Source organism: Lycium ferocissimum, chromosome 5 (assembly GCF_029784015.1).
Source record: "Lycium ferocissimum isolate CSIRO_LF1 chromosome 5, AGI_CSIRO_Lferr_CH_V1, whole genome shotgun sequence".
NCBI classification, from domain to species: Eukaryota; Viridiplantae; Streptophyta; class Magnoliopsida; order Solanales; family Solanaceae; genus Lycium; species Lycium ferocissimum.
In genome coordinates this window covers 45,257,187-45,270,505 of record NC_081346.1, presented here as the reverse complement: position 1 = coordinate 45,270,505, position 13,319 = coordinate 45,257,187, and the positions used below count along the sequence as shown (strand labels likewise).

Here is a 13,319-nt window from a genome sequence, read left to right as displayed (position 1 = left end):
TCACTTATACATATATATATATATTGATACACAAACCATACCAAGGGTGCCACATGTCCCTCCCTTTGGACGTTTTTTTTCTCCTTCTTCTTTCTTTATTTTTCTAGAATTTTCTTGCATGAAATTGATAAAGATGATTTAATTATCATCTTATACTTACCATATATAATGCACATGTGGCCCTATGGCCCACTCCACCTCTTTTCTCATTTCATGAAATTCTAAAAAAAAATTCCATAATGCACTCTTGGTCCCAATCTTTTCCTTAATGCTTCCTTCCAACAAAATCATAAACCATTTGTCGTAAAACAAAGTCGAGAGATAACCTTGTCCATAATTCTTCGCAACCAACTTAAAAATATTCCGACGTGCGAAATGCGGGATGTAACAGTTACACCTCGGCAATTTCATGTCATTGCGTCGTGAATAGACTAACGCCAGTTAAGTCGGACATAATACCTTCACGACTACAAGAAGGTGATTGGCAGCCTTAATGTATATACGATAAGATTTTTAAGTCGTAGGACTTGGTGAAATTAGGTTCATCAAAGGAAGTGGAGTATAAGTTATGTTTGGGGAGGATTACATGGGTGTCGAACTAACGAGTATTTAGTAAGGTCTTAAGGACGAGTTATAATGTCCGTTAGATCGTTAAGGATGTGTTACACAAGTACCAAGAAGGTTCCATAAGGATTCGAGACCAAACGAAGCGACGAGAATGAATTCGAAAAAATTGGGGATTATACGGTCATATATACGGACCGTGTATTTTATACGGCCCGTATACTTGACCGTAGAACCCTTCCAGTGAAGGGTGATTTTCTGGAGGAAACATACGGTCCAATATACGGACCGTATAAATTGTACGGTCCGTATAGTGGACCGTATATTTCGAAGCCCGGGTTCGAGTTCAATTTTTATATAGGCACGGCTCTCTTTCTTTTTTCTCACTTCTCACTTCTCCAACCTCCCTAAAACCTCTAGAAACTTCTCCATATCACACTAACACATATTCAAGAGAGAAATCAAGGATCAAACATCAAAAGTTGGTCGAATCAAGGGTGTGAATGCTTCCTAAGGGTTGATAGAAGTTGAGAATCTCTTTGGTATTGAATAAGTTCTCTCAAGTGAGTATTCTCATCCGTAGACCATCTCTACATAATAGAAGGTGAGTTTTACGATTATTTCATGTTAATGATGGTGTTGAGTAGTTGAAGAACTTGAATTAGAAACAAGTATAATATGAGCTTAAGTATGCAAATAATGGTACGTTGGTTTGAAAGGTAGTTGAGTTATGATTCATGGTATAATATGAGTATAATCTTGTCATGAATGGTACTAATAATGTTGAGGAAGTATTATGTGAATGATAAGCATGATGTTGTATTATAGTTGTGGTTATGGAGGATCTTGGGGGTGAATTTGGAAATCGAATAACATCTAGCCAAGGGAATTTATGTGTTATGATATTATGGGTGTTGCTATGATGTTTGGGAGCTGTTTTATTACTTGAGGAAAAGTTGTTGAAACAAACGAAATGCTGCCCAACTTTCGTTAGCCTTATTCGCTTTAGTTCAGGCTTAAGTATACCTTCAACAATCTAACCTTCAACAATCTAACCTTCGTACGAACCCCTTTGTATGTAGAATTGTAAGCCGGAAGGAGAGCTCTTAGTCGACATCGTTAAGGAGATACAAAGGTATGTAAGGCTATCCCCTTTCCTTCAAAGGTATGACTCTTGTTTCATAATTTCTTCTCTATACTTCCATGACCTTCTTATATCCCTAAAGATGAAGTTTGAAGAACTTTGAGAACTTCTTACGAGATACGTCCCATAATGATAAAGATGAAAATGATGACTTCATGATGCAGATATTTCTATGCTTATGGTTTCATTGATACTATTCTTCCTTGTTGTCTCACCTCTAAATACTAGTTCCTTCAAGGTGAGACTTAACGGTGAGGACGACGCCATAATGTAATCGGAGGCTCACGACCTTACGTCACTCCGATAGAGCGTACTTTTATTTGGGCTCTCATGCATGCTACGTAGATTATATTTGTATATGATATGTATATGTACATAGGGGACATGGGGAAAGGTGAGGCGCTATAGACGACAGCTACCCGATCGTACTGTATCTTATGATATCACCCCGAACGCGAGACGCCCGGTACGCGGATATACGGGTAATGATCGTGCCATTCGTTCCGCGTAATAATATATTGATATATGATGATATACGTACGGCTGTACATTCCGCAATAATGATATGGTGATATTTTTACAAGCTTGCATGCATAACTCCACCTTAAGAGGCAAGCAGTCATTGGTTATCTTTTATCTTTATTTTATCTTCCTGTTCCCTTGTTATTTTATGATGCATGCCTTACATACTCAGTACATTACTCGTACTGACGTCCCTTTTCTTCTTGGATGCTGTGTTCATGCCCACAGTGTATTGTGTGGAGATGACCCAGCCTTCCTAGAGCCGCACTGCCTTGCGTAAGAGCACTTCCATACTCCGTGAGGCTGCAGGGCCGATATATATATTTTTGTGTTCATACTTAGGTATGGCAGGGTCCTATCCCGTATTCATGACTTCAGAGTTCTAGTTAGAGGCTCGTAGATACTCATGTGTGGGTAGTAGATGCTATGTGACCCTCATTGTATATTCTATATACTATTCTTCTGCTGCCGTGAGGGCTTATGTATATATATATGTGTGTACATGCTTTATGGAGCTTATATGTGTACAGGTTAAGACGATAGTAGTATGATGTGTGGTGCTCGGTAGTCAGCTCCGGGTGCCCGTCATGGCCCACTAGGCGGGTCGTGATAGATGCATTGGCCAATTTGGGCTCTTCGGTGGTTGAAGAGGAATTCGAACCCCCGGCATCGTAAAGGTAACCGATGAATTGGCGTAGAAAAACTAAGTGGTGGCCGAGATAAACACAATGGGTCTAACTTGAGACCGGCGCAACGATACATCGACTACTTGCGAGACGGGAAGCCCGCGAGCGACCCAAAAGAATCACGATCACTCCGACAAAGCAGTCATTCGATGATTTCGTCAATTGTATCGACGGTCTTTTTTCGGACCTCTTGCCTAATGTTTGGGCCCCGGAGAAATATATTATGTGATGAGAGAAGTCCACGAGGGTACCTGCGGTGATCACTCCGGTGCGGAAGCCTTAGTTCGAAAAATTATCAGAGCCGGTTATTACTAGAATCGGATGGAGGAGGATGCGAAAAATTTTGTCTGGAAATGTGATGGGTGTCAAAGGCATGCCCCGATGATTCATCAACCCGGGGAGTTGTTGCACCCATTGATATCCCCGTGGCCGTTCATGAAGTGAGGGATGGACATCATCGGTCCTCTGCCATGGGCACCAGGTAAGGCTCGTTTCATTCTGTTTATGACTGACTACTTCTCAAAGTGGGTTGAAGCGCAGGCTTTCGAAAAGATTAGAGAAAATGAGGTTATTGACTTCATATGGGACCACATTATTTGTCGTTTCGGCATCCCGGCCAAAATAACCTGTGATAACGGCCTTCAGTTCGTTGGCAGCAAGGTCAATAACTTCCTCAAGGGGTTGAAGATCAAGAAGATAGTCTCGACTCCGTATCACCTGAGTGCAAACGGGTAAACGGAATCCACGAACAAAACAATAATTCAAAATCTGAGGAAAAGACTTGAAACATCGAAATATAAATGGAGGTAAGTGCTGCCGGAGGTATTATGGGCTTACAGAACGACGTCAAAGTCGAGTACATGAGAGACACCTTTCTCGTTGGTCTACGGGGCCGAAGCTCTAATTCTCGTAGAAGTTGTGGAACCGACCTTCCGGTTCCAATACATCACCAACGGATCAAACGAGGAGGCTATGGCCGTAAAACTCGACCTGGCGGACAAACTACGTGAAAATGCACCGGTCCGTTTAGTAGCTCAAAAACAACGAATGGAGAGGTACTACAACCGGAGGGCCAACCTTCGACATTTTCGAATTGGGGACTTAGTACTATGGAAAATTACTTTGAATACCAAGAACCCCGATGATGGGAAATTGGGTCCGAACTGGGAAGGACCGTACAAGATAACCGGAGTAACGGGCAAAGGGTCATACCAAGTGGAATCCATGGACAGGCAACGACTGCACAATAACTGGAATGTGGCTCATTTGAAGAAATACTATTGCTAAGGTATGGGTCGTTGACCCTTGTGATCATCTTTTATTAACCTATCCTTTTTTGCAGAAGTGGTATTGAGATAAACCCCGAGGGGATAGAGTTAGGTCTGAAAACACGTGTTGCACTCTTTTCCTTAGTCCGATTTTATCCCAAAGTGGGTTTTCTGACAAGGCTTTTAACGAGGCAACAAGTACAACGTGTTACTTTATGAAAACAAGGCAAAATACCCGAAAGCAGAGGGTCTACCCTTCGCTGGGAACTCAATAGTGTTTACCCGACCATACTTCTAGGATAAAGACTAGGGGACTATCATATCCACATCAAGGCCAGAATGAGTTTTGCACACCGAAGCAGATGAAGAAACGAAGAAACAAGGCCTATTCCGGAAAGGTCTTTGAAATTTATGCTTTTTATTTTTGTGTAAACCCGGACCTTCTGTGTTAGGTTTTAGTGTAAGGACCAAACGATCAAAACGAATCGTTTCTGGCTAGTATTTGCTACGGCAAAAACAGAAGGAAATGGATGAAATCCTTATATTATGTACGTACAAACACTTGCAATATAAAGAAGCGTTATGAAAACATACGTCTCGGACACGTCTTTTTATTAAATACCCTATACCAGAGACTATTGTCAAAATTCGGCAAAGGCAATAAGGTCATATTGAACCGAGCTCAAAATCTTTTAACACCCTCGAATGGGGACTCCTGTCTCAAAATTTGACAAAAGGCAGGGGTTCAGGTACCCGAACCTAATCTATTATAAGTAAACGGTCGGAAAAGGTTCAAACAAATTAAAAACCTCGACCCAAAATGTCCAACGTGATTCGGAGACGTCTGAATTCACAAAGTATAAATAAGCCCCGTGGGAAAACTTTTCGATAAAATCCTCGGTCAAAAACATACTGAACGGAGTAAAAGTCAATACTCAATGAGTTAAGATAGGCTCAATTCGGACAATGAGGTAGCTCCGAACCTTGACTATTCCTTACAAAATAAACGTTTAAGGCAAATATCGTAGCATATATTCGGATAAAAGAATGAAGAAAACAACAGCCAAAAGGGAAATATGCATTTCGTATATAAACCAAGGCTTTACACTTAGACTTTTACACAAGTCAAAAAATAAAAACAAAATGAAGGCTCGTACAGGCCCTAGTCTACTCGGTATGGTTGGAACCAGAGTTCTCAGAAATCGTTTGCTCGGAGTCTTCCAAATTGACATCAAGGGCTTTCTTGGCCCTGTCCTCGATTTCTTTGGCTTCGAGTATTCGGGCCTGGATGTCCCCCAACCCTTTTTCAACTTGTTCGAGGGTAGCCCGCCAGGATTTCTACCATTCGTACTCGATCAAAATCATAGAATGAGCCTCGGCGGCCTCCATATCTTTAAGAGACTCTTCTAGATCGACCTCGACTTTTTTCAATCTAGCCTCTGGCTCGGACTTCACTTCAAGAAGAGCGACTCGAATTTGATTGGCCGATTCAAACTCGGTCTGAAGTAGATCATTGGCCTTAGTAGCTTTCTCGAGCTTGCTCTTGAGCTCATCACTGATCCGAGCTCGAGTCTTGACTTTCTCCTCTACCACCCTCAGTTTCTCCTTGTCATTGGCTCTCTCGGATTCAAGCTGGTGAAGTCTTTCTGCCACCTTCACGGCATCAGTCTTGACCGAGTCAAGTTCATCCCAAAGTTGGGTAATAGTGGCCTCGAATTCACCAAGCCTCATAGTAAAGTTGGCATTGTGTAGGCCAAGGTCGATGTTATCCGCCTCTAGGAGCCGGTTCTTTTCAATCACATCGACCAAATCGGCCTTTCAGTGAAGGTTCTCAGCTTTTGTCGCTTCAAGCTCAGATTGAAGGTTGGGAAAACAATGGCCCGACTCAACTGATATTCTTTCTCCCGTAGGAGAAATTTGAACTTCTCCGTCTCTCGACCCTGAGCATCCAGCTGGGCCTTTAAGTTATCAACCTCATGTTGGGCCCGGATAAAGCCCTCATTAACAAGCACAACACTCTGCAGAAGAAGAAGCAAATCAAGTCAGGAAATTAATGAACAAGAGTAGAGAATCGCATATTAATATTATGGGAACGCGAGCATGAAGCTTACCCGGTTGCCTGCATGCATGCCCTCATTTATAAGGCACTGCCAAGGAAGCCCGGCCATTTTTTACTTATCCGAATCTGAAATGAGAGGCCTTAGATAACTTGCGACCCCCACGGGACGGGATAAAAAACTACAGTCCTCGGGGACGGTGACCACGACCGACCTAGTCCTCCTCGGTTGTACACTTGGGGCTGGGAAAATACCTACGAGGTTGGCCCTCGTACCTATTTAGTGGACCGCTGGCCGCCCTCGTGGCCTGAGGAATGGGAAGATGGCCAAACCCAGCAGCTTCCCCGGTTGCAGGAAGGATATCTGAGAATATGTCATCGAGGTTATCGGACCTCGAAGCAGGAGCAGGAGAAATCGAAACGGCTCCAGCAGCCCCGGTAGTTCCAGGTACCTCGAATGTGGTAGCTTTATCGGTGCTGGACAATGGATCGGTAGCCATTATAACCTCGTTGTCCGGGAATGATTCAACCCTTTGATAAGCCTCGGTGTCCGAGGTCGAGCCAGATCTTCTAGGGCTCTTCACCAAAAGTGCCGCTTCGGGCGAGGCATCACCTAAAATTTTGATAAATTCAATGGACGTAGAGGAATTGAAAAAAGAACATCGTCTTCCCCACCTGTGTTCGGGGTTGGAATGAAAGTTCTTTCCTCAGCTGTAGTTGAGGGCAGAACAGTAGTTTCTTCCTCGGGACCAGAGGCGATGAAGGGACCCGTATAAACCCTTTGAATAATAATATCGGGCTCGAATTCATCCCTCAGGGTCTGAACATCGCTCTTTGACCTTTTCTTTTGCTTCTGCCCTTTGGTCGAGGGTTTTCTTTGCCTCTTTTCGGCTGCGACAATAAGCCGGGATGATCCTGCCGTATCAAAGTCAGAAGCCGATATGGCAGGCTCAGCCGTTGGTGCGGATCATGGCTCCACAGAGCTCTTGGGCAAGCCTGAATATCAAAAGAGTTATAAAAAGAAAAAGCAAAATGGGAGGACGCGATAAGTACCGGATCAAGGGGAAGATTACCATGATTTTGGATTATGTGTCTTTCCAGCTTCGCGTAGATGCGAAGACGTGGTGGAGGTATTTTATTAAGGGCTGACCTGTTGGTTCACCTCTACTCACCTGGACACAGTTTCACCAGGCTTTCTTGGAGAAGTACGTGTCACATACATTGAGGGATCAACGCAGGGTGATTTCACTCATTTACAATAGAGGGTATGTGCGGAGAGTATGAGGCCCGGTTCCTGTTTTTGGCTCGATATGTGACGCAGTTGATTCTGACAGAGGCAGATAGGGTTCGGAGATTTGTGGGTGGACTTGTGCTTCTGCTTCATATTTCTTGTCTTCAGCTTGTAACCTTGGGGTCTTCCTTTTAGGCAGTAGTGGATCATGCTGCGAGTGTCAATTCGGCCAAGGCTTGGTCTTTTGGAGGGTTAAGTGAGAAGATGCCTCGCCAGTATGGCGGATACTGCGATTCCAGTTCTACAGGCGAGGGTCAATCTTCCAGGACTTATCAGTCCCGGCCCAGCCGCCCCATTTAGTCCACACTTCAGGAATCTTCTGGTGGGCCTTCTAGACCGAGTGGTTATAGGTTCGGGCAGGCTTCTGGAGGTTCATTTGCTCGACCAGCCGATCGAGGTGGTCCTTCTAGTTCTTCAGTCTCGGTGTATCAGCCTTTAACACCTAGAGCTTCCTTTATTTATGGTGATCCTGGTCACATTGCGAGAGAGTGCACCCGACCTAGACATGGTAGGACCCAATAGGGTTCCCGGTTCCAGACTCCTAGGACTCCGATATCTTCTGGTAGCTGGGGTGGTTCTTCAGCTAGAGGCGGTGCTCATTCTATCCGCGGTGGTTCGCATTCGTCCAAGGGTGGACATCAGTCCAGTAGGGGTAGTTCCCAAGTCTCCAGGGGAGGAGCGCAGTCTGGCCAAAATGGCCATGGTGGTGCTCATTTTTGTGCTTTTTTCGTTAGGCCCAAGGCCGAGGCATCCGATGTTGTGATCTCAGATACCATTTCTTTTCATCATCGGGCAGCTTCAGTCTAATTTTATCCTGGTTCTACTTACTTATATGTGTCTACTTATCATTCTGTTGCGATTTGACTTGTGACCGTCTTGATGTACCTATTCATGTGTCTTCTCTGGTTGGATATTCAGTTATGGTTGATCGAGTCTATCGATTTTGCTTAGTTACTTTTATGGGGTACGACACATGGGTAGACTTGATGATCTTGAATATAGTATATTTTGATATTATTTTGGGTATGCGTTGGTTGTCCCCATACCACTCGATCGGATCCAAGCCAAGACAGTTACCTTAGCTATGCCTGGGATTCCTAGGCTTGAGTGGAGGGGTACTCCGAGTCCTGCTCCAAAATAATTATTTCCTATCTTCGCTCAAAGAAATTAGTCGACAAGGGGTGTTTGGCCTACTTGGCCCAGGTTCGTGATACTAATGTTGTTTCTCTGCCCCTTGAGTCCGTGCCATTTGTGTGCTAGTTCAAGGAGGTATTCCTTTCTGATTTGTCGGGTATGCCACCCGATTGTGACATTGACTTCTGCATCGACTTAGATCCTGGAAATCACCCTATTTCCATTCCCCATATAAGATGACACCTGCTGAGTTGAGAAAAGTTAAAGGAAAAGTTGCAGGATCTTCTGAGTAAGGGATTTATTAGACCGAGCGTCTCCTCTTGGGGTGCTCCCTTGTTATTTGTGAAGAAGAAGGATGGGAAGATGAGGATGTGCATAGATTACCGTCTGTTGAACAAGGTCACAATTTGTAATAAGTATCCTATTCCTCGCATTGATGATTTGTTCAACCAGCTTTAGGGTGCTTCTGTGTTTTCGAAGATTGATTTGAGATCAAGCTATCACCAACTAAAGATTCGGGCCAAGGATATTCTGAAGATGGCCTTTAGGACTCGTTATGGTCATTACGAGTTCTTTGTTATATCATTTGGGCTTACAAATGCCCTGGCAACTTTCATGAATTTGATGAATGCCATTTTTAAGCCATACTTGGATTCCTTCGTTATAGCCTCCATCGATGATATCTTGGCGTATTCGAAGAGTAGGGAGAAGCATGAGCGTCCTTTGAGGATTGTCCTTGGGTTATTGAGAGAGAAAGAGCTTTATGCATTTATCATCTTCAATATCAAGACATAATTCAATATCCATATGCAGGTGAAATGGGAATGTATGCCATGCATGATATCATCATCAACAGTAAATCTTAATCAAGATTTCAACCGCATATCATCATAAGTATACATCACGATTCAGGCCTAATCTCATTATCCTTCCTTTCTCCGATGATAAATGACGCAACAAGAGAGAAATGAATGCAAACACGTATCACAACACGGTAAATAAGGCAACAAGCCTAAGCACAATAACAGGGTAATAAGCCACAACCAACCTAATAGAATTCCATCCCAACTCCATACCCGAAGGCCTAGCATGCTTTCCCCATCAATATCTAACTTCCACATATGTTTTACTAATTGGAGTCTAGCCGAAAGGTAAGCCGTAACCTACTTGGTAGCTGAGCGGGAGCCACGAACAATCACACTTTTCCCTTGCCCTTTCGTAGCGTCTCCAAATACTTACAGTCTATTCATAATAAAGTTCTAGGTCAGAAATAAGGAGGAATAACACCCATATTGCTATACTTAACTTTCGAATCAAATTCAACTATGAAAAAAGGGAAAAACAGACCTACAAGGGTAAAATGGGTATTTGAAAGGAAAACATGCAACTCAACGTTCTAGGAGTCCTATCGTATCAATCATTTGCTAAAGTAACTCAAGAATGGGTCAATTTCGTTATTTAAGTGAAATCCCCCAATTTGGGTATAAACCCTAACTTTTCAACATCCAATTCATCAATATTAATGGAAGATTCTATAATGACCTGTTTGGTCATTATAGTCTTTTCGGCATTTTTGCCCATTTTCGAGTTTGGTTAGCTCACTTTTGACCTGAGGAGATTGTTGACACGCTTCTCGAGGTGTCTAGACTTGATTCGGGTAACTTTTTGTGAAATAGGGGCTTTAAGCGAAAAAGAGTTAACCCAAAGTTGTCTTTTGGGTAAACCGACCTTTTTCAGAAATTCATCGATTCCGAGAGGTCCAGATGATCATTTAGAACATGTGTGTATATCTGGTTCGGTTCTCAATGCACTCGGATGCATTTTGGGACTTCAATTGGGAAATTGAAATTATAGTAGTGGGGGTTGACTCGATCAAGGACCTCCGTTGAGAATTTCGAGGCCACGAGCACGTTCGTAGCGTGTTTTGATGTGTGTCTGTGTATGTGGTTTGGAAGTAGATGGCCTCAGGAATTAGTCGGAATAGCGAGTAGAAGTGTGAAAACTTGTAAAGTTTCTGGTGTCTGGTGCCCGCTTTGGCGGCACTAGCACCGCTGAAGTGATCACCCTATCGCTGGAGCGGTCCTTGCCATTTGGGCTTGACCGCTATAGCAGTCATGGCGCTGCTAGAGCGGTACCGCTGGAGCGGCTCTGGCGTCGCGGAAATGGATGATGGGCAATGAGTTCATTTAATGAAGTGTTAAAAGCCCTTAGTCTATCATTTAATACCATTCCAAAATTTGAGCTCTTGGGAACTATTCTTGGGGATTCTTGGTGGTAAGTTCTCCTAATCCTCTTGCTATTTCATTGTTCCTAATTATCTTAGAATTCCTCTTACCTTGTTAATCCCTTAGTAATGGAAGATTAAAAGTGAGTTTTGATGGATTTTCTATCTAGGCTTATTAATGATGAAATTGTTGGAGTTCATGCTAGATTGTGATGTATCTAAGGTTGTTAATCATATATCTTCCATTATTAGTGTTGAATTCTTGAATCTAAAGGTTAGGGTTTATACCCAAAATTGGGGGTTTTACTTGAAGTTCGAGATTAGGTGAATCCTTGAGTTAATTTGGCAATTAGTTGTTGGGTTTTGATCACCTAGTGCTTAATTTGATATTTTGCTTTCGAATTTCCCATTTTGCCCTTGTGGGCCCCGTTTTCCCAAATTCTAGGATTGGTTTTGACCGAAATTGCACGATAGCAATATAGGTATCGATCTTCATGATTTCTAATCTAGATTTTGAATATGCCTAGACTTTTTTAATCTTGAGGCTCAGCGGAAGGAGAAAGCGAAGAAGTGATTGTTGGTGTTCTTTGTTCGGCCAGCCAGGTAGGTTATGGCTTACCCTTGGTGAGACTTCGCGTAGCGAAGCATATATTTAGATTATATTATCGGAGAAAGCATGTAAACCTTCGGGTATGAATTTGTGTTAGATATTGTATTAGTTTGGGCCCTGTTGTGTGATTGGGGCTAACCACCCTGTTGTGTTGTGATTCGATTTGTTCTATTGTTGTGGGCCTGATGCCGCATTGTTACACCCCGTAGTTTCGTATGTTGAGATTCGAGTTACATTCGGGGAGGTATGTGAGCTTATATGTGTTTAACTTATGGTTATAAGGGTTTAAGTGCATATTGTAAGCTATGGAAGGATTGAAGGGCAAGAGAATTAAGGAAATTAAATTTGTTGGAACTTGGAAGAGAATATGAGGGGTAATTTTGGCCCAACTTAGAGAAAGAATATCTTTTAGCAGATGAGGAGTTTTGAAGCAAGGTAAAAGCCTAAAATGAAGTTCGTCGAGTCTAGTTTCCAACCCAATAAGCCGCTCATCGATAGGACATCGGAGTAGAGAATTATGGACGTTACAAGTTCGGCTGACAAAGCAACAATGCGTGCTACGGTCTTTGCTGCTCGATGCGAGATTGCTAAGATCTTGCTACAATAATTGCTACAGTGACCCCGACCCTAATTTTACCCACTATTTAAGGACCAAATCTGATCCAAAACCTCATTTTTCAGCCAATAATCCTCCAAATATTTCCCAAACCTTCTAGAAAATTCTCCCAACTTCTATTCACAAGATTTCAATGCGAATTAAGTATAATCTCCGGATTTAAGGTTGGACAGCGCATAGTTGTGATTATACTATCGTATTGCAGTTGTCATGACCCAACCTAGGGCCATGACGAGTGACCGAGCTTAACCTGCCCGATAACCCAACTTATGTTACCTGTACTCAAACATGGCATTCAATAGGGTCTATTTAACTAAGTTTGAAAGCTATAAATAGAATATCAAAGTCCATCTGTAACTCAAAACCTCTCAAAACATACTTATATATATGTAGCATATCACAAGGCAAGCCAACGAGGTCGCCGATATACATACAACAAAACAATGGCGGCGTAAGGCCAAACAGTACCCATGACACCCACGCTGTCATAGACTACTAGAAAAGTATGGCCAGGTGCATAAGTGACGGGACGGACAGGCCCGTCGTACCCATAATATATACAAATAAAATTATACCAAAATAGGAACGCTTTTAAAGCAAGCGGAGTCATTCGACTCTCGTGCGACTCTCTAGGTGCCGGATTGTCTAACCGCATCCCCGAACCTACGGGCATGAACGACCCGGCTAGAAGAAGGGGTCGGTATGGAATATGTGCGAATATGTAAGGCAATACCGAATCATAAAACAAGGAAAATCGTAACGATTGAGCAAGTTTAGAAAGCAACAGGAGTAACACGAAATAACACTTTGAACCATGTCATATGGTCCCCACACAAATTCTAGCATACACAATATAAATATAGAATATCCTTACTCGTAGCCGCTTCCGGCTAATAACACGATAGTCCCGGACGGCCGCTTCAGGCGTAGTCATGATGGCCCCTTCGGGCGTACCGGCTTGGCTAGAGGTGGCCCCCTTCGGACGTACCGTCTTCCGCTTAAGAATATCATAATCCAGTCGATCAGGTGGAACAATAACAATACATATGATATACAGTATGAATATGTAATGAAGTTACAAAACGTTGCACCCCTTTCAGAGTTGTTTCTATTACAACTCCCTTTGGAGAGATTTTGAGAACAAGTTTTAGAGTGTCCTGTGGTATGTTTGTCGAGATGTCGACAGAGTGATGTCGGTTGAGTC

General features: G+C 43.0%; 1 protein-coding gene across 1 annotated transcript; it reads right to left on the bottom strand.

The window, feature by feature from the left end:
* Positions 1 to 5,522: 5,522 nt before the first annotated feature.
* On the bottom strand, positions 5,523 to 5,915 carry LOC132057780 (uncharacterized). The gene has a single exon (XM_059450383.1). The coding sequence runs from the start codon at positions 5,913 to 5,915 to the stop codon at positions 5,523 to 5,525; it is 393 nt and encodes a 130-aa protein (XP_059306366.1).
* Positions 5,916 to 13,319: the final 7,404 nt, after the last annotated feature.